Source organism: Drosophila elegans, unplaced genomic scaffold (assembly GCF_018152505.1).
Source record: "Drosophila elegans isolate 14027-0461.03 unplaced genomic scaffold, ASM1815250v1 contig_468, whole genome shotgun sequence".
Taxonomy (NCBI): domain Eukaryota; kingdom Metazoa; phylum Arthropoda; class Insecta; order Diptera; family Drosophilidae; genus Drosophila; species Drosophila elegans.
Window position 1 is genome coordinate 4,590,598 of NW_024545855.1, and position 27,011 is coordinate 4,617,608.

At 46.7% G+C, this 27,011-nt stretch overlaps 4 protein-coding genes across 10 annotated transcripts; 2 read left to right on the forward strand and 2 right to left on the reverse strand.

The window, feature by feature from the left end:
* Positions 1 to 2,812: 2,812 nt before the first annotated feature.
* On the reverse strand, positions 2,813 to 5,653 carry LOC108143087 (beta-glucuronidase). Its single transcript, XM_017267304.1, has 5 exons — positions 4,368 to 5,653; positions 3,671 to 3,987; positions 3,347 to 3,608; positions 3,150 to 3,288; positions 2,813 to 3,091 (listed from the first exon to the last, which is right to left on the reverse strand). The coding sequence occupies exons 1-5, from the start codon at positions 5,538 to 5,540 to the stop codon at positions 2,916 to 2,918; spliced, it is 2,067 nt and encodes a 688-aa protein (XP_017122793.1). The 5' UTR covers positions 5,541 to 5,653; the 3' UTR covers positions 2,813 to 2,915.
* Positions 5,654 to 6,379: 726 nt separating this feature from the next.
* On the forward strand, positions 6,380 to 9,405 carry LOC108143048 (E3 ubiquitin-protein ligase HRD1). Of its 3 annotated transcripts, none has more exons than XM_017267256.1 (7): positions 6,380 to 6,430; positions 6,512 to 6,882; positions 6,943 to 6,999; positions 7,064 to 7,252; positions 7,315 to 8,167; positions 8,227 to 8,423; positions 8,485 to 9,004. In XM_017267256.1, exons 2-7 carry the CDS (start codon positions 6,757 to 6,759, stop codon positions 8,923 to 8,925), a joined length of 1,863 nt encoding a protein of 620 aa, XP_017122745.1. In that variant the 5' UTR covers positions 6,380 to 6,430; positions 6,512 to 6,756; the 3' UTR covers positions 8,926 to 9,004. The 3 variants fall into 3 exon arrangements, 2 of the variants coding, with proteins under 2 accessions (XP_017122745.1, XP_017122746.1); XM_017267257.2 differs by having other exon boundaries at positions 6,404 to 6,430; positions 6,493 to 6,882; XR_005977584.1 differs by lacking the exon at positions 6,380 to 6,430 and adding an exon at positions 9,142 to 9,405 and having other exon boundaries at positions 6,493 to 6,882; positions 8,485 to 9,000.
* LOC108142891 (JNK1/MAPK8-associated membrane protein) lies at positions 9,340 to 13,688 on the reverse strand. Its single transcript, XM_017266966.2, has 6 exons — positions 13,626 to 13,688; positions 10,687 to 10,881; positions 10,488 to 10,621; positions 10,217 to 10,429; positions 9,987 to 10,159; positions 9,340 to 9,931 (listed from the first exon to the last, which is right to left on the reverse strand). Exons 1-6 carry the CDS (start codon positions 13,686 to 13,688, stop codon positions 9,645 to 9,647), a joined length of 1,065 nt encoding a protein of 354 aa, XP_017122455.1. The 3' UTR covers positions 9,340 to 9,644.
* LOC108142964 (probable ubiquitin carboxyl-terminal hydrolase FAF) lies at positions 12,185 to 27,005 on the forward strand. Of its 5 annotated transcripts, none has more exons than XM_041709007.1 (19): positions 12,185 to 12,351; positions 13,351 to 13,925; positions 14,900 to 15,048; positions 15,106 to 16,319; positions 16,494 to 18,407; positions 18,781 to 20,146; positions 20,213 to 20,630; positions 20,690 to 21,005; positions 21,081 to 21,234; positions 21,301 to 21,451; positions 21,513 to 21,821; positions 22,109 to 22,220; positions 22,279 to 22,388; positions 22,446 to 22,797; positions 22,856 to 23,115; positions 23,180 to 23,771; positions 23,836 to 24,243; positions 24,730 to 24,911; positions 25,843 to 25,993. In XM_041709007.1, exons 2-18 carry the CDS (start codon positions 13,687 to 13,689, stop codon positions 24,898 to 24,900), a joined length of 8,235 nt encoding a protein of 2,744 aa, XP_041564941.1. In that variant the 5' UTR covers positions 12,185 to 12,351; positions 13,351 to 13,686; the 3' UTR covers positions 24,901 to 24,911; positions 25,843 to 25,993. The 5 variants fall into 5 exon arrangements, with proteins under 5 accessions (XP_041564941.1, XP_041564940.1, XP_017122599.1 ...); XM_041709006.1 differs by having other exon boundaries at positions 24,730 to 24,862; XM_017267110.2 differs by having other exon boundaries at positions 23,842 to 24,243.
* Positions 27,006 to 27,011: the final 6 nt, after the last annotated feature.

Below are 27,011 nucleotides of genomic sequence, written 5' to 3' on the forward strand. Positions count from 1 at the left end.
ATTGAGTCTTGATTTGCTTCAAAAGTGTCTTACTCTTTCGGATAGTAGCTTTCTATCGCCTATGCCTCTCAATGTACAATATAATTGTGGGAGTTTAATTATAGTCTTATTCATTAAGATTGAGTTTGTTTTGGTTTATCGCTGGCTCTGCTTATTTTTTTCGCGTTTTTGCAATTTTTAATGAGCGCTTTTTATACATCGTAGCCTATCTGAACATAACAATCATTAACACGTCTTCCAGTAGGTCAACTTTGGACAGTGATGGCGATGGCTTAGGCTCTTGGTTTTCGCCGTTCGCTATTTGTCTCGGTCTTTTTCTCAGTTATTTCTTAGTTTTTTCTCTGTATATTCAGCTCAAACCGAAACAAACTCATTATGTCTCTGAGTGTGTGCGTGTGTAATTGTTATGACACTATAATTGGGCCAGCAATAGAAAAACAAGGCAAGCCGATATAAAAATAAACCCACACAAACGAATAAGCTGCCAACTGACAGACGCGCTTAAATTTTCAAATCGAATTCGCAAAGCCTCGTCTGCCATCGAGATTTATTTTGCAACCCGTCTTTTGCTGAAGGGACTACGCCCTGGCCAAAAAACTAAATTGAAATTACAAGCCAATTTTATTTTGGAATTTTATTTATTACCCATTTTATTTTTAGATCTATTCAAGAACTAAAACATGTGTACTTTTGGTTGCTTTGAACTCAAGACAAAGATTATAACAGTCATCATCTCGTATGCGCAACATACACAATTAGCATCGTTCTTTCCTTCCCCACCTGCTGAGAAGATCAGGTGCATCATTTTGCCTTTGAACATTTTAATGGACCAACGCACAAGAACTACCTACATGATTAATAATAAAGAGGGGTAATTTTTCACAGTCGCAGATGAGGCGATGCTGCGACAAAAACTCATTATTCCGGCCTATTGATGACAGAGGGAGAATGCTCGGTGCGACAAAGTTGTAATTGCGCTGATGAAGATGAGTTAGCAAAATGTGTATTTAACCATTGAAGTTTGATTGTTCATTCTCAGCATGCTGGGTGAGCTACACAGATGACATAAGCCTGCGAGCCCCCAGCACAAAATGTTACACAGGAAATATAATTTTTTAATTACACGGCGTAACACCACAATTTTACATAAATAAACGTGTGATGAATTTAAATATGTGTCTACTATTTTTTTACGATTTTTAAGCCTCAAAAACTCTAAGGCTCTGAATATTTTATTCCTAATAATTTTAGGGTTTAGCATTAAAATCATAATTTTATTAACATTTGGAAATCTGCTTTATGTAATACTATTTTAAACTGGTTCTATATATTTAAAAAAAAAATCATATTTTAGGAGTGAATAAATTAAATATTATTTTTGCTTGTATTTAATTATGATTTTGCCGTGCAGCAATAGCCAAACATCAACCCAATCCAGCCACTGATCATCGAGAGAGGTCTGCACCATTCCTCCTCCACACCTTCTCCGCATCATCTATACTTCACCTGGGCCATGTGACGTCGCTTCTGTCGTTTCCTTGTCGCGGAAAGAAACGGGTTTTGTTTTTGGCATGCGAGGGGCTCCACGCTTTATGTAAGTCAAGCGCGAAGACCGCGACTTGGAGCCCAACGACGCACTCATGGAGTTGGAGCATGGAGCAGGGAACTTGGAGCCTGGCAGATGAGTAGAAAAGTCGCCGGCGGGCGGAGGAGAAGGTAGGAGGTGGCGCAGTAAATGCAGTGCATATGCAACGCGAACCGACAGTATGGGCAGCAACAGCAATAATATAGACACTTAAAGAAAATTTTTAACTTCTTGAAGTACGCACTGATTTTCAAGCAATAATAATAATAAATAATTTTAGACAATATTCTTAAAATCGGAAATAGCAATGCCTTATAATGGTAAAATGGTTAAATTTTTATTTGTCCTTTCTTATGCCTGAGTTATTATAACATAAATACATTTTTTTTAAGTGCTTTGCCGCGGCGTGCTTGGAAAAGCCGCTGTTGAATAAGAAATTGCTGCGACACGTTTTTGCCTGGGTCCGCTGGGATGGGATCTGTGACCGGTCTTCTTCGGCGATGGCCTGGTGTCGATGACTGTGTGCCTATGTCGGAGCCCACGTTTGTTTTCCGCAAAAAAAAAACACACAACTACGTTGGCCATTCTGCAGCTAACTTTAGCCTTTGGGTGCTAACCATTCGGGCGGTTTTTGGCTTATGCAAAAAGCCACATCCTCAGCTGTCTTGTGCAATATCCCAGACACCAGACAGTCTGACCAGTTGATCCACTCGCCATGTGGTCACCTCGGTGCACCGGCGGACCCATTCTCGAGCTAGGGGTAAAAGTAAAAGTATGCAAAATGTGTAGCCAGCGGGGGAGGAATGCCAATTACAGATCGAAGATAGCTGTGGAGCGGCTGTTTCATTTAGCCACCTTAATTATGCCACGATTTCGCACGGCCAACTCATCTGCTTTCTGGCCATGGAAATGCCCTATTGTGCGGCGCCTCATTTTGCTATTTCGTTTTTCTTTTGCCAAAACGCGTAAAGTGGCAAAGCAGAAAATATAAATGGTTTTACGAGAGGGGCTAAATGAGTTAATTAGGTTTACTGTCGAGAGGTCTGAACCAACACGACTTGGCCATGGCAAAGCAAAGCCAATGATTTTATAAGGGAAACACGTTTATACATATGTGAACTTAACGATTATGGGCTTACCTGAGGTACAGAAACAAGAAATGGTTTTAACCTTTGAGAATAGAAGTAACCCTTCAAAATGGGTCAAGTTATGAGTGAAACAGGAGAATAACTTGTTAAATTTAAGTTTATTATTACTTTTATTCAGGAATAAGGAATATTTAATGGTTTCTGTGTGCGTTAATGATTTAAGATGTAATGGAATCCCTGATCTAAAGCTCATTATGTACATGCTTGGAAATATACACTGTTAGATCCTGAGGAAGCGTGCACTGATCCAATTCCTTGGCCAATGCGAAGTACCGCCACCTCAGAAGGAAGGCCACCTCTTTGGGTTGTCGGTTCCTGGTAAAGACCCCCTTCTTGTTGCCACCTACTCTGGTAATTGCTGAAATAGAAATAAGAAACTTATAGTTATCAAAAAACATGAGGCTGGAATTACCTACTTTGAGCAGTTCGGAAATCGGCAAAATTCCACACGAACTCCCCAATGAACCACTTTCTTTCTCGAAGTTCATCAAAAGCTTTAAAGTGCCGAGAAAAGAGCTCCACTTGGTATTCTTCGGACCAAATAAAGGCAGGCAGCTTTAGTGGTTAAAGGAGATATAAGAAATCAAACATGACCCTCGTCCCAGCTCCTCACCGAATGCATGCCTTCCATGGTATCCCCGCCATACTCAAACTGGATGACTGGCTTCCCGAATTTATCCCGCCAACTCTGGGCCTCATTCGTAAGCAGGTTGACAATCATGTCAGTGCGTCCCGAGTTTTGGTACCAAGAGTTATAGCGATTGAAGCCCACGATGTCCAGAAACTGCGCCAAATGGCAGGTGGTTGGACTGGCATTGATGGCCGCCGTTAGAGGACGACCATGGGCAATGCTCCTTGTAAAGTTCACCAGAGATCTATAAATTAGATTTTATATGTTAATGTTTATCTATCCGATTTTAATTATCTCTCCACCCACTCAAAATATTTAAGGGCTCCCTGCTTAGTGGATCGCGGCTCATTGGCCACCGACCAGGCCACTACGCTGGGATGGTTTCTGTCCCTGTGGATCAGTTGCTCCAGCGAGGACATGTGCTGCTCCAGCAGCTGCGGCTCAAAGATGTCTATGTTCACTGCAGGACACTCGTCGACGATCATGATGCCGTGCTGATCGGCAAACTGCATGGACTCCTCAGAGTAAGGATAATGCGAGGTGCGATAAGCATTGGCTCCAATCCACTTGAGCAGACTAAAATCGCGGGCCAGGAGCGCGTTGTCCAGTCCTTTGCCGCGGATCTGCAAAAAAAAACGAAATTAGTCAGGTGCACAAGTTTCTCCTCACACAAAAAAAAAAACCCTGTGTAAGATCAGCATGAACAAATTTTTACTTCACTATTTAAAAAAATTTTGCTTCTTTTGTTCTATTAATTTTTGGTCCGTTGAATTGTGGTATATCTTTTAAAATAGTAGAAAAATTATTTATTTTATTATGAACTTAATATAAATTACCTATTGTAATAGGCAATCGTCCAATACTTGAGAGAAAGCTGAACAGTAAGACCAACAACTTTTTTCTGTTCACTAAACATTTTATGGCTCAAGTACTATTTTCATGGAAATTTTTTGTATAGGATGACTGATCTTTAACTTGTTTTTTTTTCTGTGTGTAAACTCACATCGGAATCCTCGTGGCGTCCGAATCCTCGCAGATAAAGAGGTTTACCATTGATCAGCAGGCTATCGTTGCTCCAACTAAGACTACGAATGCCCACTGGCAGGCGGTAGGCATCCTGCAGAGCATCCGCATCCGTCTCCTCCTCATTGCTGGCCACAAAGAGTTCGAACTGGAGGGCGTACAGGTAGCCCGGATCCGGATGCATTAGGTATGGCCACCAGGGCTTGGCATTGGGTACCAGCAGACTGCCATGGTAGACCGCTTTGTTGATCTGCTGGGCAGCTACTTCGCCATCCCTGTCCCTAAGCTGCACCAGGAGATGAGTGGGCTGGATGCGGAGGCCCTCTTGGCTGCCATCCAGCCAAAGCAGGTAGTCTATGCGACCCAATCCCTCGGTTGTTAGTTTGGTGGTGATCTCAATGTCGCTGATGTGAAGCAGTGGTGTGGTGTACAAGTGAACACTCCTGTGAATGCCCGCGTAGTTAAAGAAGTCGAAAGTGTAACCCTGGACAGGCACAGGACCATAATCCGTAGTTGCCTCGTAAACCGATCCCTGGGGAATGGTGCGATTGCCCAGGCGATTGTCACACATCACCGTTATCCGGTTTTCGCCGTTAAAATTTAGCAATCGCGAGATCTCCGCCTCGAACGGCAGGTGGCCAATGGAGTGACTGGTAGCATTCTGGCCATTTACCCAAACCACGGCCGAGTAGTGAACGCTGCTGAAGCGCAGCCAGGTGCGTTGGTTCACCCGCCAGGAGCGTGGAACAAAAAAGGTGCGTTCGTACCACACGGTTCCCACGTGATCCCGCAAGTCATCCGTCGTTATGTCGTTGTAGGAGGCGGGTACTGGCATTGCAATTATCTCCCTTCCGGTCTGTCTAAGGGTATTCAAAAACCACTTTTCCCGGATTCCCTCGAGGGGATCTTCAGGGCTACTCTTCATCAGGCCCCACATTCCATCCAAGCTGCGCACCTCGCGAGTCTCCGAGTCCCTGGGATAAAGTAATCCCCTGGTAGGTGCTGGTATTTTGACATCTTCATACTCAAACAGAGGATATTCTGTGGATTCATCAAGGTTCGGATTTAGAGGAAGTCCATCTTTGGTGGCGGATACTTTTGGCTGGGGAATCCCGAACAGCAGACAGGTGACGGGAATCCAAAGCCACCGCATCGCAAATCGGATGAACTACCTTCTAAATAGGTCTGTTAGTACTGACTTATTATAATTTATCGACTGTTTATCATTCAATTGGTTTCGTTCTCTTCTTCTTCGGCGGCTACTGATAAGAGCGGCGGTAGTGTGACCATCGTTGGCACAATTAAACAGTTACCAACATTTTAACAATTGTTCGCACCCATTTAAGAGCTCTTTTTGCTTTAATAAAATTCAAAAGACTCATCAAAATGACGAACGAAAACTTTTCATGGTACAATTTAAGTTGAAGTAGAGAAGAATTAATAAAAAAGTTTATTTCCAACCGAAATATTTAATTTTGTATATAATTTATATTCCAAAAAACAGAATAGTGAGAAGTTAACTGGTTAACTGGTTAACTGGAAGTTAACTGGAGACTTAACTGGCAGGAGCAAAACATTTTTAGGGAGTCTGATAACATTATTGGGCGTATACAGCAGAACAACATGATCACTGATCACTGATGGTTGTTTCCATTGAACAGGATCCGCCATTTGCGGGATCAATGGTCGTATTCAGCAGAAGAACATGATCACTGATCACTGATAGATAAGCGTTCATAAGCGTTCAGCGGAATAAACTTGATCACTGATAGACTTCTTACGATAGTTCTGATAAAACACAGACAAAACAAGCAAAAATGAATTAATTAATGCGTAATGTATCATGTTCTGCTGTTGAATACGTCCATTGATCCCGCAAATGGCGGATGCTGTTCAGTGGAAACAACTTTCTCACTTTTTAGTATTTATTTAGTACTTTGTGCTTTAGTATTTTTTCTTATTAAGTCTACTTTCTGATCTGTTTATTTTGGTATTTATTTGCGGCAAACCAAGACAAAGCAAAACGGGCACACTGAACTGTAGGTACGTACTACGTGTAATTAAAAAAAAATTAAAAATAAAAATATTATTACGCGTTAATATAGCCACCACTCCCAATTCCAGAGCAGTAAATCTCGATGGCAAGGCAATCAACTTCGTTCGGCTAAAAAAACCCGGCTAAATTCCAGCGTCAACGAGAGCAAACTCGACATTTTCGGATTGCCCCCAAGGTGGTACCGATTCCGATTCCGAAAGCTGCGACCATATATGTAGAGTCGGGGGCAGGCAGAGATCCGATCCCGGCCAAAATTAACATATTCCTGGAGTCCATCAGCCAGCTGGCGGCCCTGGCGACCACGAGCGGCATCATGCAGCTGCTGCTATCCTCCGTTTGCATGGCGCTGACCAGCGCGGTAATCGGAAATGCCTACTACCAAAAGCAGCAGTTCTATCCGGCAGTGGTCTACATAACCAAGTCAAACGCCTCCATGGCGGTGGGTATATCTTATCCAAATAGCATTTCGTGCCCTAATTTAGGTCTCCATTAATTCCAGGTTATTTACGTGCAGTTCTTCGTGATTGTCTTCATGTTTGGCAAGCTGCTCCGCAAGGTAATGGGTATTAAAGCTTTCCGTGCAGCCGGCACTAATCCATCACACCCGGTTATTCCCCCAGATCTTCCTGGGCACGCTACGTGCCGCCGAGTTCGAGCATCTGCTGGAGCGCTTTTGGTACGCCCTCACGGAGACCTGCCTGGCCTTCACTGTATTCCGGGACGACTTCAATCCACGCTTTGTGGCCCTGTTTACGGTGCTGCTTTTCCTCAAATCATTCCATTGGCTGGCCGAGGAGCGGGTGGACTTTGTAAGGAGTATCCACTGTAAATACCATAAATCTGTACTATAACTATAACCACGCACACACAGATGGAGCGTTCGCCCGTGCTTGGCTGGCTGTTCCACATTCGCGTGGGCAGCTTGCTCACCATGCTGGGCATCCTCGACTACGTGTTACTGATCCATGCCTACAACTCGACTCTGGTGCGGGGACCCACTGTGCAGTTGGTCTTCGGCTTCGAGTACGCCATCCTTTTGACCGTAATCGCCAGTACAGCCATTAAGTACGTGCTGCACGCGGCGGAGATGCGAACGGACACGCCCTGGGAGAACAAGGCGGTGTTCCTGCTCTATACCGAGCTGGTCATCGGGCTCATCAAGGTGGTGCTCTACATCTTGTTCGTGGTGATTATGGCAAAGATCTACGCGCTGCCCATGTTCGTGTTCCGGCCCATGTTCTTCACCATTCGGAACTTCCGCAAGGCGCTGAACGACGTGATCATGTCTAGGCGGGCCATCCGCAACATGAACACCCTGTATCCAGACGCCACGCCCGAGGAACTGCGCCAGTCGGACAACATCTGCATAATTTGCCGCGAGGACATGATCAACCACTCAAAGAAATTGCCCTGCGGCCACATCTTCCACACCACGTGCCTGCGCTCTTGGTTCCAGCGCCAGCAGACCTGTCCCACCTGCCGTCTGAACATACTGCGTACCCCTGCCGTGAATTCAACGGCGATGCCGCGCGCAGGCGATGAGGCCGCCGCCGCTGCTGCTGCTGGGAATGCCGCTCCGGCTGCAGCCGGTGCTCAACCCGCAGGAGGGGTGCCTGCTCCGACTCCAGCTGCCGGAATCGATGTCAACCAGGCTGGTGCCAACGGCCCGCTAGCCGGAGTTCAAGCTATGCCGCCTAGCTTTGCAGATCTCTTCGGCGATGCCAGTGAGTTTCTATTGAAATTTCAGTAAAAGGAGTTGCTAATTGTCCAAACCACGTTTCAGCCGGCTTGCCCAATCTAGCTGGACTTTCGGTGTCTCCACCGCCGGTCATGCCCATGCTGTCGCCTTTTATGATGCCGCCGCAGTTTGGCTACTTCTCGCCGCCACCAACTATTCCGCTGGACCTGACCAAGTTCACCGACGAGGAGCTGCGCGCCATGGAAGGACACCAGCGGGAGCACATTGAGCAGCGTTTAAGGGTGGGAGTTCAATTTGGAATTCGGCTTGACCAGCAATGACTAACTAAAGTTACCCTTTCAGTTGCTGCAAAACATAAACCTCATGCTGGATTCGGCAGGGGTGATGATGTCCCAGTACCAGACTTTGGCCTCCCGCCTGCAACTCACCGCAGTGCCGCCGCCAGCATCTGCCGCAGCTCCAAGCCTTGTAGAAGGAGCAGCTGCAGGATCCGTCGTGTACGACAAGCCCAGTACCTCGGCCTCGGCCATGGCCCAGCTGGAAGCTCACCAGGTGACCCCCACGGCTGGAGTCCCTCCACTGCCTGCAGAGAAGGTAACCATTGAGGATCTGGGCGCGGACGAAGACGACGTGCCATCTACGGTCACGGAGGCGGCGAGTCTGCCCAACTCTGATGCCGACTTCGAGGAGAACTCCTCGGAGCTGGGCGAGCTGAGGAAGCGTCGCTTGAAGTTTCTGGAGGAGCGCAACAGGTTCGCGAACGAAGGCACGCCAGCGGAATAGAAGACTCCACTTCACTCCATATAACAGCAGCGAAATCCCTCATCCCTCAAAAACCATAAACATAACGTACTTGCGGTAATCACATTTTCTATTCTCTTGGCTGGTATTGATTTTGTTTATACTCCGCTCCTCATCCGCTGCACTTGTCCCTTGACTTCTGTTCTTTTCTACGGCTTGCGTTGTGGGAATATTATAACGATGACGATGACGACAAAGACGACTACGATGCGCCCGAAATTCACATTCTGAAGCACGACCGCCCAGTAAAAGCGGCGTGTGAAACGAAGGATCTGAACGTGAACGAAGTGCGTCATCCAAATTCAATATGTAGCAATATGTATTGTGTAAAAACTATTTTAGAGATGGGAAACTGATCATTTGTATTTAATATTACTATATGTGTATAATTAATGTGAAATATAATTAAAACGAAAAGAACGATAAATGGATTAAGGCTACAAATACGATACAAGTACACTAGAGATACTGGTCTGCTGATTTATCCTTTAGATAATAACCAAAGTAATCTCTATTACCAATGATATTTAAGTGATTTTCCAGCAAAGTAAGAGAAGAAATTAGTGAAAATCGGAACAGGTCTTAATTAAGCTACGCACTAAATGTAAATAAATTAAGCGACGCAAACACTACACATAGATAACAACAGTTGATCGACGGGTGCCCCGGGCATCGAAGATTTGCATCTGGACGTCGCCGCATCAAATTCTCGACTCAAGCTCCCGGAACTCGCCCGGATCCGTGAAGCGCACGGTCAGGATGTAGAAGAGTGTGGGGAAGGGTACTAGACACATGAAGGCATAGTGGTAGTTCAGGGACGTTATGCCATACGCCAGAAGCATCCAGTGAACAGCTATAATAACCACATTTTTTAGCTCCCACATAGAGGAGTAAACCAGAGCCTTCAGGGTTTGGTCCAATTTAAGGGAATAGTGAATGGCATTGGCCACCATGGAAATGGCCACACTCAGGTAGGGAAAGGAGTAATCTGAAAAGGGGAGCAGTGGATTAAATTCAATAGATCATTGTAATGCCATACTCACAGATCAACCCACATCCCAGGGCATGGATAAAGGTTAGCAGGGGCAGGAAGTAGAGGGCGGAATAAATGGGCGCCTTGCTTCTGCCCCCCACATCCATTAGTTTGCTGACCAGCGGGCGAATAAGAAACATGTTGACGAGGCAAAGAAAGTAAAACACCAACACGATGGTTTGCCTAGGGGAGCAGGATATACGTAAGTTTGATCTAGATCACCTTTACTAAATGCCATACAGTGGATAGACTGCCTCCTGGGTGCAGTACACCCGTGCCTCGTAGTTGGGACTGGGGTTGTAGAACAGGGTGTACCAGTCGGTGAGTTTCCGGACATCGCAGGCGTACAGCCGCAGCTCCCACATGGGCTCCATGAACAAGGTGGCCAGGATGGCGGACAGAGCCACCTCAACAAAAGCACTGGCCGTCAGGATTAACTGCTTGCGGGAAAATCTGTGTAAAGACACTCAATTAGCTCCTGTTTTAATGGGTATAAGCTATTCCCGCTCACTTGCGATCCTTGGCGTCCATGTCAATAAAGAAGCAGTGCATCATAAGTGGCAGGAGAGTCATAAATCCCAGGTAAAGCCAGGAGTACGTGGTTAATTCGTCGCGGCAAGGCGAACACACATAGCTCTGGTTCACCTGTGGGTGGATGTTTTTGCAATTAATTAGAGCCCGGCACTAGCACTGGCCAGAGGGACACGCACCCGGGATCCTCGGGGACAGACTCCACAGCTGCTCCAGGTGTCATTTCCCAGCGGAGATCGTCCACAATAAGCTCCAGGACAGCGTTCCAACGCGTCGTACATTTTTATTCGAGTACCATTTAGAGGTGGATATACATCGATGCCAACATCGATGTCATCGATGTTTTGCGGGACAACATCGCTGTTTTCCCATCTCTACTCTGCTCTCCCTCCGCTGTAGCGCTGCCCAATATTCGTCGTTCCCAAACATAAATGTTAGGAAACGGCTGAACTACCATTTTTGTGAGCTTGTTGTTTCCACTGATAATTTATATGGGCTGATTCAGAGGCTGCCCCACTGTTATGCCCTCTTTCCATACAGTCCATCCGTTGGAAACGGTTGGAATTTTCAACAAATGTGAAACTCCGATTTAATCTTTTGACGTTGGAGTTGGCAGATCATAGTATTTGCCGGATAAAAAAATGGACGGAAAACCCCAAAAAACTTAGCAAAATGTACTCCAATAATACAATGTTGCCGACAAAATATCCCCTATCCATTGGTCAGCAAGCCCAGCTGTCTAACAGTACGACCGTAAGAAACGAATTATAATTGTTTTAAAATCTAAAACAAATCTTTATTTAAGCAAACTTATTTGAAATCAGATACTCTGCAAAAAAATGAGCAAGATATAAGCAAATATCTTAAAAACAACGGAGTTAAAATTTTAATGTTCTATAGGGCCAGATAACTTTCTCATTAAATTTTATATCCTGGTATGGTATTTTAATTTTAGTCAGAAGGACACATTCCCGACCCTAACAGCATCATTAAGAGGTTCGATCTAGCTATGGCCGATCGTTTGACCACTCGTTTCTACGCAAACTAGCCCGTCAGTTTTAAAATTATTAGATGTTGAAACGAGCCGGTTGCTTGTAAAGCTGCTTGTAAAAATAAAAATCTAAATATTTTAGTTTTAAAAAATTTTTAATATTTGGAATAGTTGCAAGGGTATATATTTATATATTTAGTCCGAATTTGGGACTTGCCGAAGAATGCTTCCTTTCTTATTAGTAGTTTGGTAAAACGAAATTAGTAGTGAAGCATGAGTAAAAGTTTTTTTTTTTACCCATGTTACCATCGACTAAATGTTCCCATTCGGCAACACGCTGAGTTAAAAATGCCTGTGTAGGCAAAATATCTTGATGAAGAGGTCCGTATGGGATCATTAAGAAGGTGTATTTATTTAGACGAATGCTTTTTCATTCATCGGTGCGATCGTCCCAACTTTTTTACCTCGTTAAGAGGAGTTTTGTTTGATATTATACTATTATTATATATTCAAATCCCATTTGTCCGCCCAAATTCAAAACATCAAATTCAATCCAGCTATGAACATGCTCCGAACTATATCCAAGATCACACTCGGTATCAATAAATCGATAACACTCTATGGCACGACCGATAACTATCGATTTTTCAGTTCTCTGCGGAACTGGTCCAAAAGCACCCGATGAACCGGTTCCGTTAACATTTAGTTCGCTCAACTGCACAACCCTAGCAAAAGAAATAACTAAAATATCATTAATATAACGCGAATTAAACGCCGAGCGGATAAAAGCAAGCCGTGGCTGCCGCCCCGTCGCCCCCGCTGGACACGCAGGACCTTGCCGTCGGCCAGGCAGGTAAAAAGCTACCAGGAATCGGAATTAGATCGGTCGTAGAACAACAGCAAAGGCAGACGCCATTTTGTCTATTGGCCGGCTGATTTGTAAGCTCAATATTTGCGAAATAGTTACCGCGACTAGTTTAGAGTGAGTTCTTAAGTTTGCGGCTCACTAATCTGCAAAAGGAAAAGCTTAAAGGAAACCGATCGTCTTTTTGGGTCTGCGCTGCAAAATACTCTTCATTCGTCCAATTCAATTTGCAAATAATACATGTTCGTGCGTGTGAGTGAGTGAGTGTGTGTGAGAGTGGCAAGTGAAAAACGGAAAAAATATGAAAAGCCGCACTTTCTGCCGTCCTTGAGTGACTTCCGTTACTCTCGCGAAACTCCTAAAGTAAAAGAAAGAAAGTGGGAGAGTCCCCGCCCCCGCCACACCCTCAAAATAGCTAGTTCTTGCATATTTTCGAAGCTGCAGCTTAAAGTCTTTATGCGTAGTTATTTTCACCACCCTGCGACCACCCGCCGCCCCCGTCCCTGGCTATTTGCCCACCCACTTGCTCCACCCACCGACCGACATTCCGCTTAAGGATGTTGCCGGGCGGAGAGAGAGAGATAGAGGGAGTGAAAAATCCGTACGTGATGTAATTTTCGGCAGAAAAATGTTCTTTGTTTGCCCAAAAAATAACAATAAATAAATAAGAATAAAGAGCGCAGCGTAAAACAAAAACAACATTAAATTAAATTTACACACACACTTTCTTGGGCCGCTAAAAGAGTGTGGATGTGTGTGTGTGTGGAGAGTAATTTGTGTGCTTTTGGAGCATTATTTGGCGCTTGCTGCCCCGTCTATTAAATAATATTGATTTTTCATATTCCAACCCAGCGCTCTCTCACACACGCAGGCCTACTCACACATTTAAAGTCCCCGTCCCCGCGGTACATGTATGTGTGCCTTGTTGGTTTCTCTTTTAGCCCCTTTATTTATCCGCCTTTTTCTGTCTCTTTAACTTCGTTGCAGTTTATAGATTTTTGCAAATTGTGGCTGCTGACCAGGAATATGTAAACGCAACGCAGGACGCAAGTTCTTATTGGGAAAAAGGACAATAAGAGGGAGCCCAAAAGCCAGGAGTCGCCGACCAACAGTGCCTCAAAAACAAAAAAGAACGAAAAGCAGGGAAACTCCCAACAAACTGGACCAGAAGCACTCCGGGTACCGCACAACTGCCATAGGACACAAACCAAAAACGCCGCCCAGTGCAAATTGCAGTAGGATTAACCAGACACCAAAAATACTAAACTCCTGCCTCCGGCGCTCCACAGGGCAACTTGGCTGAACGGATCCACCACCACCACCATGACGTTCGACACGCGCACCACAGCCACCACCACAACGAGTCCGGCGCAGAGTGCGGGAACGGGCACGGGATCAGTCACCGGGACAGTCACCACCTCCAGCTCTAGCCTGCCAGGAGGAGGGGGATCGAGCAGCCTGGACAGCAGCCAGGAGCAACAGCCGGCGGTTGGCAGCCAAAGCTCCGATGACGTAGCCGGCTCCTCGACGGCGGGTAGCGTGGACAGCACCGCAACACTAGTGTAAGTGGGCGTGGCAATTGCCGGATTGACTTGACTCGTAGTTTATAGCACTTAATTAGATCTAACTGGCTGCTATTTTCGGGGTGTGTGTAGCACCAGTAGAACCAAAAGAACCACAACTTTCGACATTCGATGGTTTACTTTTGCGCAGTTTCCTCCTTCACCTGCATTCTTTGTTTGCTAGGGCTGGGTCGGCACAACACCCGTATTAGATTCGTTAAAATATGTTCCAGCTGATTTTAGCCAAGCTAATTTCAGTGGTGTCGTAACTAGAGTTCAAGAGAACTAACATTTCCCAGTTCTATTACAAGCGAACAGCAAATATCCGATTTTACTTGTGTGCAAAACGTGATAGTGACCAACAATGAGGCCATAAATAATATCTTTTCTTTCCCCATATATAGATGCAGTGGGTGCCTTTCCAGTTGGCCCAATGACTCTACAATCGTATTATCGTATTTGCTTTACGCGGCTATTATTGTCTCATTTGGAACACCCGTTCAATGCTTATCTTATCGCCTGCCATCATGATTAGCTGACACTGAAAAAGCCCAAAAATTCAAATTTGTACGGTCGTTTCTGGAGTTGACTTTCAAACAAATAACATAGTGCGGTCTTCAATTTCCTATTGTTTTCTATAGCATCAATGTAGTTGCGTTGGATGAGAATTTATATACCTGCCAGGAAATTAAATTTTAATGTTTTTTAAACAGCTAACAATATTATAATGTTTAATGTGTGTTTATTAGCATTCAAGCTTATAACTTAATTAATATAAGCTTTAGACCTTATTATAATTTTTTTTACAACAGACAAGTTACAATTTTTAAAATTTAAAAACTTAAATTAACTATTTTAATTAGTAGAGCCGGTACCAAAGCACAATGATTTTATTTAAAAATAAATATATTTCAGTTCTTTTGCTAGGTAAACCAATTTATTTAGATTTAAACTAATTTTACTTATTTTTGCAGGCCTCCAGAGAAGCTGATATCCTCGTTTCCCACCACGAAACTGAGATCGCTTACCCAGAAGATATCAAATCCACGCTGGGTGGTGCCCGTGCTGCCTGAACAGGAGCTGGAGGTGCTTCTAAATGCTGCCATCGAGCTTACCCAGGCTGGTAAGTGTGCCCAAAAGCGACATGGAATAATTAATCTTATCCTTCATCCGTTTACAGGTGTGGATCACGACTGCGAGCCTTGCGTGGAGTTTTACCGCAATGGGCTGAGCACTTCGTTCGCTAAGATCCTCACGGACGAGGCGGTGAATTCGTGGAAGTATAACATCCACCACTGCATCCTGGTGTCATGCGGCAAACTGCTGCATCTGATCGCTATTCACATGCAACGTGACAATCCTTACCTGCTGGACTTGCTGGCCATCGTCTTTGATCCAGAGAACAAGTTCAATACGTTTAACGCAGCCCGCCAGCCGGAGTGCTTCGCAACACCGGACTGCATCTGGGGTCAGTTAGACAGTAACAAAATGTACGCCCGACCGCCAGCGGAGCCCAAGAATGCGCGCGGTTGGCTGGTGGATCTCATCAACCGTTTCGGCCAGCTGGGAGGCTTTGACAATCTGCTGGAGCGGTTCAACAGCGGACTAGAGCTGCTGAAGCGCAACCAAAACAAGGCTACCGGCAAGGGAGTGGGTGGAGAGGGCAGCGGAGAAGGTTGCGTCCATGATAATCGCCTCACTCTGGCCCTTATCCACAGTCTTCTGCGGCCATTTGGTCAATGCTATGAGCTGCTGACGCCGGCCACCATCGCCAAGTACTTTATGCCCACCTGGAACGTGGTGCTGGACCTCTTGGACAGCTTCACGGACGAGGAGCTGAAGCGCGAGGTAAAGCCTGAGGGACGCAATGACTACATCAATGGAATTGTGAAGTCGGCCCGCTTCCTGGCGAGTCGATTGTCCGGTCAGGAGGAGCTGATCCGCGACTTGGAAATGTTCCGCCTTAAGATGATTTTGCGTCTGCTGCAGGTGTCCAGTTTCAATGGCAAAATGAACGCCCTCAACGAAATCAACAAGGTGCTTTCTTCGGTGGCCTATTACTCGCATCGATCCCAACCCCTGCCCCACTGTATGCCCGAGGACGAAATGGACTGGCTGACGGCAGAGCGCATGGCGCAGTGGATCAAGTCGTCGGACGTCCTGGGCATCGTGCTGAAGGACTCCCTGCATCAGCCGCAGTATGTGGAAAAGCTGGAAAAGATCATCCGTTTCCTTATTAAAGAGCAGGCGCTGACTTTGGATGATTTAGATGCTGTTTGGAGAGCGCAGGCCGGGAAGCACGAGGCGATCGTGAAAAACGTGCATGATTTGCTGGCCAAACTGGCCTGGGATTTCACTCCTGAACAACTGGACCACCTCTTCGAGGCGTTCCAAGTAAGTCAACTTTGATTTAATTAATATATTTATAGGCCAAATCAGTTTTATACTAAAATTTGTTAACTTTTTAAAAATACCATTATGATAGAATTTATATTATCTAACACAAACTGTTAGAATCCTGACTCTAATTAACCAAATTACCAATTCTAATGTAATTCACAATTTCAGGCCAGCATGACCACGGCCAATAAAAGGCAGAGGGAGAGGCTGCTGGAGCTGATCCGCCGTTTGGCCGAGGACGACAAGAATGGCGTGATGGCTCAAAAGGTGCTGAAGCTTTTCTGGACCCTGGCCCACAGCCAAGAGGTGCCGCCGGAGGTGCTCGACCAAGCTTTGGGTGCACACGTAAAAATATTGGACTACAGCTGCTCGCAGGAGCGGGATGCGCAAAAGACCATTTGGTTGGACAAGTGCGTTGGAGAACTGAAGTCAGGCGATGGTTGGGTGCTACCCGCCTTGCGTCTAATAAGGGATATTTGTTGTCTATATGACACAACGCCAAATCATGCACCCCGCACCCAAACGGGCACAAATCGACAGCAGGTGATCGAGCGGCTGCAGAATGACTATTCCCTGGTTATTCTAGTCACCAACAGCCTGACGGCATACATGGAAAGGGTGCGCCAAATGGTGACCGACACACCGGGCCTGGAAGCAGCCACCATTCTAATTGACGGAAGGTTCCCGCACCATGCGCAAATCGCGGAGCGACTTGAGTTCCTTAAGTTCCTCCTAAAAGATGGCCAATTGTGGCTGTGCGCAGATCAAGCCAAGCAGATCTGGCATTGTCTGGCGGTGAGTGCCGTTTTTCCGGCTGATCGAGAAGAGTGCTTCCGGTGGTTTGGCAAGCTGATGGGCGAGGAGCCGGACTTGGATCCCGGCATTAACAAGGACTTCTTCGAGAACAACATTCTGCAACTGGACCCGCACCTGCTGACAGAGAGCGGAATCAAGTGCTTCGAACGCTTCTTCAAAGCGGTCAACTCCAAGGAGGACAAGCTTAAGGCGATACACAGAGGTTACATACTGGACAATGAGGACCTTATAGGCAAGGACTACTTGTGGCGGGTGATCACCACAGGTGGCGAGGAGATTGCCAGCAAGGCTATCGATTTACTGAAGGAAGTGTCCACGGCTTTGGGTCCACGATTACAGGAGAACATTGCCGAGTTCCACGAGATGTTCATTGGCGAGTGCTGCTCCCGTCTGCGCACCCACTACGGAAACATCGTGATCCTGGGAAAGACGCAGCTTCAGGAGGAGCTAGATGCACCCGATCAGTCGGACAATGCCAATGACGAGTCCAAGGACTCGAAAATGCGCTTTATTGAGGCAGAGAAGATGTGCCGCATTCTAAAGGTGCTGCAGGAATACGTGAAGGAGTGCGACCGATCCTTCAGCGGCGATCGCGTTCACCTGCCCCTCAGTCGAGTTACGCGCGGCAAGAACACCAGCCTCTACATCCGGTTCCAGAACCCCGGAAGACCCATTGACGACCTGGAGATCGTTACACACAGCAACGAAACGATGGCCGCTTTTAAGCGGAGCCTGCTGAAGCGGATCAAGGGCACTTCTACGACCAATATTAAGGTGGATCTCTTCTACACAAATGGCGAGATGATCGAAGTCTCCGATGAAATAAACCCGCTCTACCAGTATACCATTCGCGACAAGATGATCCTCACAGCGAAGCTCACGCCCGTAGGCACTGGTCTGGCCAGCAGTCCGGACTCTTCGAGCGACTCGAGCACCGGCTCCCCCCCTCGTCCATGCCCCGATATGCAGCGCTTGGAGTCGGAAAGCACGCTGCCCGGAGTGATCATCTCGCAAAACTACCAGTACACCGAGTTTTTTCTAAAGCTCTATCAGTTGGGCAGTGACCTGGAGCACGGTCGTTTACGAGACAGTGCCAAGGTACTGCTGCACCTGCTGCCCTGCGACCGCCAGACAATCCGCCAACTTCAGATGATGTGCAAGGTACCGAAGGCGGCCGTTACGGTGCCTGCGGCAGCGGAAAAGAACGCTAAGGATGAAGAGATGAAGGTGAACTCTAACGAGCAGCCGGGTTTTGAAGCTGAAGAGGTAAGATTAATTACGAATTCAGACCAGGGGTGATCAAAACCGCCTAATGGCAGTGACAGTTAGATACCCGTTGCTCAGCCAACAAACTTCAACCTAAGTATATCCCCTACAATATATCCTTTTATTCTACCAGTAACGGGTATAAAAAATACCGACATCTGTAAAGAATGTCAGTGGTGTCAAGCAAAAATCACAAAAAACAATTTAATTTGTATTAGCGATGAAGAAAAACTATTTAATATTTGTTTACCTATGTGACTCACATCTTTCTATACTGTGTACAGTAACCTAGACGTAAGCACCACTGTTTTAAAATAAGAATCCAAAAATGTCTTAATCGTTAATAAATCGCTTTACAATCTCTTCCCTTCAGGAAAACTGTACCCCCGAGCAGATGTTTCTGCACCCAACGCCCGCTCAGGTATTGTACAACCTGAGCGTGTTGCACGGACTCCTGATCCCTGCGCTGGACCCTCTAGGCGAGGCAGCTCTGCTCGTGCAGTCGGCGTGGATGCACTCGGGTTGCGCCCACTTCGTGCTGGAGCTGTTGACTAAAAACAACTTCCTGCCCAGCGCCGATATGCACACGAAGCGAGCCTCCTTCCAGTGCGTGCTGAGGCTAGCCAAGCTGTTCCTGTACATCGTGGGCAGTGTGCTGTCCCGCGTGGGCGACGAACCCATGATCTGCGATCTTGACAATGGATCCCGCTCGCAGGTAGACATCCTGAAGCAAAACTTCTCGACGATGCCGAACAGCTCGCAGGGCACATTGCGGGCGATATCCGCGAAAATGGCTGTAATGCTGGCCCGTGAAATGCTGTCCGCCAGCCAGGAGGGTGACCGCTGCCGCACGCTCTTCAGCTCCACGCTGCAATGGTCCTGTCCTGACATTTCCACCATCAAGGCTGTGGTGCAGCTGGCTTGGGCTTCGTCCTGCGGCAACCTTCAGGCTCTGGGCAGCAGCAACAGCGACTTCGAGGACGAAGCGATCGTGCCGGACGGACAGGACTTTAGCATGTGCAAGGAGGCGCTCGAAGTGCTCACCATCTCGTTCATCCTGAATCCGAGTGCCAACGAGGCGTTAAGCAGCGATGCCAACTGGCCCAAGTTCATCACCTCCATTGTGCTGAGGAATCCGCTGCGTCATGTGCGCCAGGTGGCCTCGGAGCAGCTGTTCCTGGCCTCCACGTACTGTGCCGGCGATCGGCGTCCGTTCGTCTACATGGTCAACTTGCTGGTGGGCGCCCTAAAGACGTTAGTTCCCCAGTACGAGGCCACCTGCGCCGAGTTCTTTTCGGTGCTGTGCCGCACACTGTCGTACGGATGCATCTACAACTGGCCACTGCAGATCAGCGAGGGATTGTTGGGCGATGAAATCAAGTGGCTGCAGCGCATACGGGAGAATGTACGCGCCACTGGTGACACTCAGGTGCACGAAGAGCTTCTCGAAGGCCACCTGTGCCTGGCCAAGGAGCTGATGTTTTTTCTCGCCGCCGACTCAAAGGCACAGCTCAACGAGCTCATCCACGAGCTGATTGACGACTTCCTCTTTACGGCCTCGCGCGAATTCTTGCATTTACGGCGACATGGCACTCTGCGACAGGACACCGTCCCGCCACCAGTCTGCCGCAGTCCGCACACCATCGCCGCTGCCTGCGATCTCCTCATTGCCTTGTGCCAGCTCTGTGTTCCTAATATGAAGCTACTCACCAATACACTGATCGACTTTGTTTGCACGGGTGAGCTATTTTGTATAAGGATTCAATTTATTAAGGTATAAATAACCCGGTTATCAACTTGAACAGATACGGATCCGTTGCGCGAATGGGATTACCTGCCGCCGGTGGGCGCCAGACCAACCAAAGGTTTTTGCGGACTGAAGAATGCCGGGGCCACCTGCTACATGAACTCGGTGCTGCAGCAGCTCTACATGGTGCCGGCAGTGCGTGTGGGAATTTTGCGAGCCCACGGCGCGGCCACCATCGACGGCGAGGACTTTAGCGGCGACTCCGATTTGAGTGGCGTTCTTGGAACGGCCCCCTTTTTGCCCGTCTCTGCCCTAGTCACCTTCTCCTCATCGTCGGGCGGTGTCGAGGATGGATCGCAGGATGTGCGAAAAAACTATCACGTGGTGATCCTGAAGCACGTGCAGGCCATATTTGCCCACCTGGGCCACAGTGCTCTGCAGTTCTACGTGCCTCGTGGTCTCTGGACGCATTTCAAGTGAGTGAATGGGATTGCCACTTGTACTGCAATTTAATTTGATTTAATTACCTAAACAGGCTGCAGGGTGAGCCTGTTAATCTCCGCGAGCAACAGGATGCCGTGGAGTTCTTCATGTCCCTGTTCGAGAGCCTCGACGAAGGGCTGAAGGCGCTTGGCCAGCCGCAGCTGATGAACGCCACGCTGGGCGGCTCGTTCAGCGATCAGAAGATCTGCCAAGAGTGCCCCCATCGCTACTCCAAAGAGGAACCATTTAGTGTATTTAGTGTCGATATTAGGAATCATAGCTCATTAACCGAATCTCTGGAGCAGTATGTCAAGGGGGAGCTGCTCGAGGGAGCCGATGCATACCATTGTGATAAATGTGATAAAAAAGTAGAGTATTCCCTGGCACTCCCACGATCTACTAACAAACCGATTCTAATTATATGAATTCTTTGTGGCCAACAGGTAGTTACCGTTAAGCGGCTATGCGTGAAAAAGCTGCCACCCGTGTTAGCCATACAACTGAAGCGCTTCGAATACGACTACGAGCGCGTCTGTGCGATTAAATTTAATGATTATTTTGAATTTCCGCGTATCCTGGATATGGAGCCCTACACAGGTGAGTTGAGTGAAGATTTGATAGCTAAGGTAGTAGTTTTATACTATTCCACCCCTCTACTATAAGTGTCTGGCCTAGCTAAGCTAGAGGGCGAGGTGGTGGAGGTGGGTGATAATTGTCAAACAAACGTTGAGACGACAAAGTACGAATTGACCGGCATTGTTGTGCACAGCGGGCAGGCCTCTGGTGGCCACTACTTCAGCTACATACTCTCCAAGTGAGTACAACACTACACTTCAGCGTAGCTAAAAAGCTTAATCCGAGATAATCCATTGCAGAAACCCAGCAAACGGCAAGTGCCAGTGGTACAAGTTCGACGACGGCGAGGTAACCGAGTGCAAAATGCACGAGGATGAGGAGATGAAGGCGCAGTGCTTCGGCGGTGACTACATGGGCGAGATCTACGACAACAACCTAAAGCGCATGCAGTACCGCCGCCAGAAGCGCTGGTGGAACGCCTACATGCTGTTCTACACCCGCTGCGACCAGACTCCCGTGCAGTACGAACCCAGTGTGGAGCAGTTGTCGCTCACTGAGAGCCGCAACATGGTTCTGCCCCTGCCAAAGCCTATCGAGCGGAGTGTGCGGTGAGTAGTGATTGGTGAACCTGTTATTAATTGAGTGTGAATTTGTACCTTGAAAAGTATTTAATGGGTTGGAGGAAGCGTTTTCAACGCTATTAAGTGTATATATATTCCTAATAGCCAGGTTAATCTAGCCTCCGCATCAACTCGAGAACTCGGAAACTACAAAAGGCTGAGATTTTGAGATTTAACATGTAGATTGTAGTTACGCATTCACCGCCGAATATAGCGTTTCTTCTTGTTTACTCTTGACGTGCGTGCTTACTATTTTGAAATGTCCACTGTTACAGGCACCAGAACATTCGGTTTCTGCACTCCCGAAGCATTTTTTCCGTGGAGTTTTTCAACTTCATCAAGAAGCTGGTCAGCTGCAATATTCCCTCTGCGCGGAGCGATAAGATCGTGAGTTTCTGCTTAAGTGATGTTACTTACTCCACTAATAAAGTTGTTTTCCCAACAGACTCCTGCCGCCGAAGAGCTTTCGCTGCTGGGCGTCCAATTGGCATCGCAGTTCCTTTTCCACACTGGTTTTCGCACGAAGAAGTCCCTGCGTGGCCCCGTTATCGATTGGTGACTAAATGAAACAGTTCTAAGAAGCATATGAATTACATGACTCTTGATTGACAGGTACGACGCACTCTCGCATCACATACGTTCTTCGGCACTAGTGAGAAAGTGGTTTGCCAACCATGCGCTCCTTTCGCCGCCTTCGCGCCTAGGCGAGTACATCCTGATGGCTCCATCGCCAGAGGTGCGTACTGTCTTCGTTAAGCTGGTGGTGTTCTTCTGCCACTTTGCCATCAACGATGAACCGTTGGCCGGCCACGAAGGCGCCAATCTCTGCGAGCAGGTGCTCATCAGCGTGCTGCGCCTGCTGAAATCTGAGGCAGCCGATTACGGCAAACATCTTCCCCACTACTTCAGCCTCTTCAGTATGTACGTAGGACTGGGCACGCGCGAAAAGCAGCAACTGCTACGGGTGAGAAGCATTGGCATTTATGTTGCTTACCAAACTAAACATATTGTCTCGCTTGCAGCTCAATGTGCCGATGCAGTTCATCCAAGTGGCATTGGACGATGGCCCCGGTCCGGCCATAAAGTACCAGTATCCGGAGTTTAGCAAGCTTCACCAGGTGGTGTCCCACCTGGTGCGCTGCAGCGATGTGACCGAAAAGTGTCAGAGCTCCAACCAGAACGGTCGTCCACTGCCAAATCCGTTTAAGGACGCAACGGTGGCGCACGAGGAGCTGACGCCGCTGTCCACTGAGTGCATGGACTTGCTATTTAATCGCACGGGGTAAGTTGTCTGAGCATGTGAATTGTGAATGCCATCGAATGCCCATTTGTATTATCGTTCATAGCTACATCAAGAAGGTGATCGAGGACACAAACGTGGGCGACGAAGGGCTCAAGCTTCTGCAGTACTGCAGTTGGGAGAATCCGCACTTTTCGCGCGCCGTGCTGACCGAGTTGCTTTGGCAGTGTGGATTTGCCTACTGCCACGACATGCGGCACCACACGGATCTGCTGCTAAACATCCTACTGATCGACGACTCGTGGCAGCACCACCGCATCCACAACGCCCTCAACGGAGTGGCCGAGGAACGCGAGGGCCTGCTGGAGACGATACAGCGGGCGAAGACGCACTACCAGAAGCGGGCGTACCAGATTATTAAGTGCCTCACGCAACTGTTCCACAAGTCGCCCATCGCGCTGCAGATGCTCAACTCAAACCCAACCATCAGCCGACACTGGAGCGTTGCCGTCGAGTGGCTGCAGGACGAGCTGGAGCGGCAACGGGGCATCGGTTGCCAGTACAACTCGTACTCGTGGTCGCCGCCGGCGCAGAGCAATGACAACACCAACGGCTACATGCTGGAGCGGTCGCAGTCGGCCAAAAACACGTGGACCATGGCTTACGAGCTCTGCCCGGATGAGGTCAGCGAGAAGACGGTACTTAACACCTAACAACATAAATAGGGAAAACATTCTTATAATGTACGTGCTTGCTTGCCAGGAACAGGACGAGAACAACGAGTCTGATTTAGAATCGAATCTGGACGAGAACAAGACGGAGCAGGCGGCACAGCCGGGGGCAGCGCAGGAGAGCACCACCGGTGGCACGGAGCAGCCGACGGAAAACGAGACACCCACCACGAGCAGCCCTTCTACCAGCGCATGGCCGGCACGTGTGGATAGCAACGCCATTCCCCGGCTCTCGCGTCAGCTCTTCGGGGCGTACACTTCGACTGGCGTTGGCTCAACCAGCGGAACAACCGCACCCACACCCGCCACAACGACGACGACAACGGCGGGCAGTGGGACCAACAGCGAGACGGAGAGCAGTGCCCAGGATACCACCGGGGAGACGACTGTTAACGGGCTGTCGAGTAGCCTGGATCAAATGGAGATTACGGCCAAAAAGGTAACTAGGACAGACGAGGTCTAGGACATTTGCCCCTCTGTTAAGTGTGTTCTGCACCCGAAGGATCCTTCGAGTCGCCTGCCAAGCGGCCACCAACAAAACAGTACACACAATAAACACATTTTACACTCCAACTCCAATCTGTATCTATCTGTTTTCATAAATACTTAGCAACTAGAACTTTGAAACTAGTGCTGAGTATATTTGTTGTCACATCACTAAAGAATCTCAAAAGAATTTAGTTTATTCCGTCTGTATGTTTACACCGTATATTTTTAATGAATAGTACTACTTTTAAAAATATTTAAACTAAAAGTTGTCCGATTAAGTTTTCAACCCGCTTCGGCCACCGAAGATTGCCCTCCTTAATGTTTTCTTCTATCTGTTCTCAAAATATTTTTTATTGTCCTACAACCACACGGTTTCCTTTGCTGCGTTTCGTTGTTTATTCACCTGCTGTCCCGCGAATTGTACCCACATGTGCAGGGCTTGCGAAGTCGTTCCAAGGGAGGGAAGCTGCCGCCGGTTCTGTTCCACCATCATCAGTTACCGCCGGAGCAGCAATTCAAGCTGAAGCAGCAGCAGCATCAACAACAACAGCAGCAGCAGCAACTACGTGGTGATATTAGCAAGAGTTCCTCAAGCCGCTTGATTTGATTTGCTGCCAAGTTAGTTAGATATGTTTTTCATTTGAGCCCCGAGCGTATGGCCTATTTTACGTTTGTTGTGTTCACGACTTCTGTTCTTACTGCCCTTGCACAAACGAGATGCACTTGCTTACCCCGGATCTGTCTACCATTTGGCTTTTCTTTTACTTTCCACTGCAAGCTTCCTCTACTCACTCACACACACTCACTCCCACCTCACAAAACACCCAATCCACTTACACTCGCTCAATGGGATCCCATTAAAATCAGTTATGCCAGTCGAAAGTTCGCCTAACTAATTTTAAAGATTGTCAATCAATATTAATATAATAGGTGAATCCGATCTGTATTCAGGATTATTAGTATAATGGGATAATGGCAAATAGCTTTGCATCATTACCTTTGACTTTTATCCTATATAGATCAGTTATGTACACTTTGTTTTGTGATTATAACAGCTGCGGTAAAAAAAATAGTAGTAAAAGAACAGGAATGGTTAAAAAAAAATGCCTTTAAGGCACAATACATTTTTTTTAAATGTTTAGTTTATCAAGCGAAATAAAAATCATCAAATTCACTTTTCAATATACTGTAGTTAATAGTTTTATATCAATTTTGTTTTAAAAAACAAACGATTGGCTTTTAAAAAATTAAAAAAAATGTATTATCAATCCTTTTAAAAAAATTTCAATATTTTATTCCTTTCTCGCCCCATTTAGTATAGTAAAAAATGATAATATTTCTTATACTTGTTATTATTAAATGCGAAAAGTAGTACATTTATGATTACAAACAAATTGAAGTTAAATCCGGCATCACTGATGAGCTTCGTATACTACCTTTTTAATAACACTCAAATAATGATCGCAATTACTGCTTAGCTGGCACGCAGACGCTGGGAAATCTTTAGACGACTTAGACTAATCGAACTCTTTCCGTTCGTCATTCGCAGAAGTGTCGCAGGTTGGTGAGAAGAAAGCTAGGGGAAAGTAAGGACGAGGAGGACGCGACGGCCGAGACAACGGCGGCCACCACGGAGGTCACAACGTCGTCGCCTGCGAAAACCACATCAACGGTAGCAACTTTAACACCTGCCACAACAGGAGTCACAACAACGGGATCAGGATCAGGATCGGGATCGGGAGATCTATCGACGAAGATAGGGAAAAACTTAATTTAAAACCGAGAGGAAACTACAAACGAAAAGTTCTTTGCAATAAAATGTAATCGCAACAACTTATGATGAGCATCCATAGCGTTAAGTGAACCAAAAGCATCCTGACAATGAGAACGGTGTGGACAGCAGGTGTTTTATTAGTGGGGTTCCCGCCGTCAAAATCGAGACTTAACGGGTTAATATGCGAACTAGAGCAGCAGAATCCGTAGATATTAACAAATGAAGTACATGCTTGGAGGATAGAGAAGGCTGCGATTCAAGGATAGAGAAGGATGGATGGTATGTACCAGCAAAGGTGTTTAGTAGTTATGGATCTTTATAATTACCTTAACAGATACACAGATACAAGATAAAAGATTACAGACACCTTAAACAAACAAACACCCCCGCATACACAATGCAACGCAAAAAACGAACGCAAACAAAGAAACACACTCATAATTACTAAGAAGCGTTAAGTTGCACGTTTACAGTACCATATAATTGTATTTATATAGTATATAAATGATGTATTACGTATTGAAGCCGAGCAACATTAACTAATACTAACCGAATAAAAAGAAAAAAACATAAAGGAAGGAAAAATATAGATATGATACTAGTGAAAACTAATCGAAACGAATCGGCTGAATATAAGAATTAGGGCAAGAAACCAAATTGCATCTTCAGTACTCAGTACTCGCCTCTTGAACTGTTTCCATTATCATAATTCAATCACGTATACCAAGTAAATGGAATGCTAAATCAAAACAAAACAAACAGTATAAACTCAAGAGCAGAATGGACTACAGCAACACGAGCATAAAAATACTTGATTATGGTTATACTAAGTATATATATTTTAAATGATTAGTGTTTTGTAATAAGTGAAATTTGTTAAACATTTATTAAATTATTATGTTTTAAGTTGCGAAATAAAAGCGAAATGTAAGCAAGCAGCTGCC

Excerpts from the sequence above, each read along its gene's own strand:
- LOC108143087 (XM_017267304.1), bottom strand. The coding sequence starts at position 5,540 with ATGCGGTGGCTTTGGATTCCCGTCACCTGTCTGCTGTTCGGGATTCCC. Across the intron at positions 3,988-4,367 it reads GACGCCACGAGGATTCCGAT|ATCCGCGGCAAAGGACTGGA; the intron begins GTGAGTTTACAC and ends TTTTTTTTGCAG. Across the intron at positions 3,609-3,670 it reads GGAGCCCTTAAATATTTTGA|ATCTCTGGTGAACTTTACAA; the intron begins GTGGGTGGAGAG and ends TCTAATTTATAG.
- LOC108143048 (XM_017267256.1), top strand. The coding sequence starts at position 6,757 with ATGCAGCTGCTGCTATCCTCCGTTTGCATGGCGCTGACCAGCGCGGTA. Across the intron at positions 7,000-7,063 it reads TTGGCAAGCTGCTCCGCAAG|ATCTTCCTGGGCACGCTACG; the intron begins GTAATGGGTATT and ends TTATTCCCCCAG. Across the intron at positions 7,253-7,314 it reads CCGAGGAGCGGGTGGACTTT|ATGGAGCGTTCGCCCGTGCT; the intron begins GTAAGGAGTATC and ends ACGCACACACAG.
- LOC108142964 (XM_017267109.2), top strand. The coding sequence starts at position 13,687 with ATGACGTTCGACACGCGCACCACAGCCACCACCACAACGAGTCCGGCG. Across the intron at positions 22,221-22,278 it reads CTGCGCGGAGCGATAAGATC|ACTCCTGCCGCCGAAGAGCT; the intron begins GTGAGTTTCTGC and ends TTTTCCCAACAG. Across the intron at positions 22,798-22,855 it reads AAAAGCAGCAACTGCTACGG|CTCAATGTGCCGATGCAGTT; the intron begins GTGAGAAGCATT and ends TCTCGCTTGCAG.
- LOC108142891 (XM_017266966.2), bottom strand. The coding sequence starts at position 13,688 with ATGGTGGTGGTGGTGGATCCGTTCAGCCAAGTTGCCCTGTGGAGCGCC. Across the intron at positions 10,882-13,625 it reads GCGCCGGAGGCAGGAGTTTA|AGATGGGAAAACAGCGATGT; the intron begins GTATTTTTGGTG and ends AGAGCAGAGTAG. Across the intron at positions 10,160-10,216 it reads CAGGAGGCAGTCTATCCACT|GCAAACCATCGTGTTGGTGT; the intron begins GTATGGCATTTA and ends CTGCTCCCCTAG.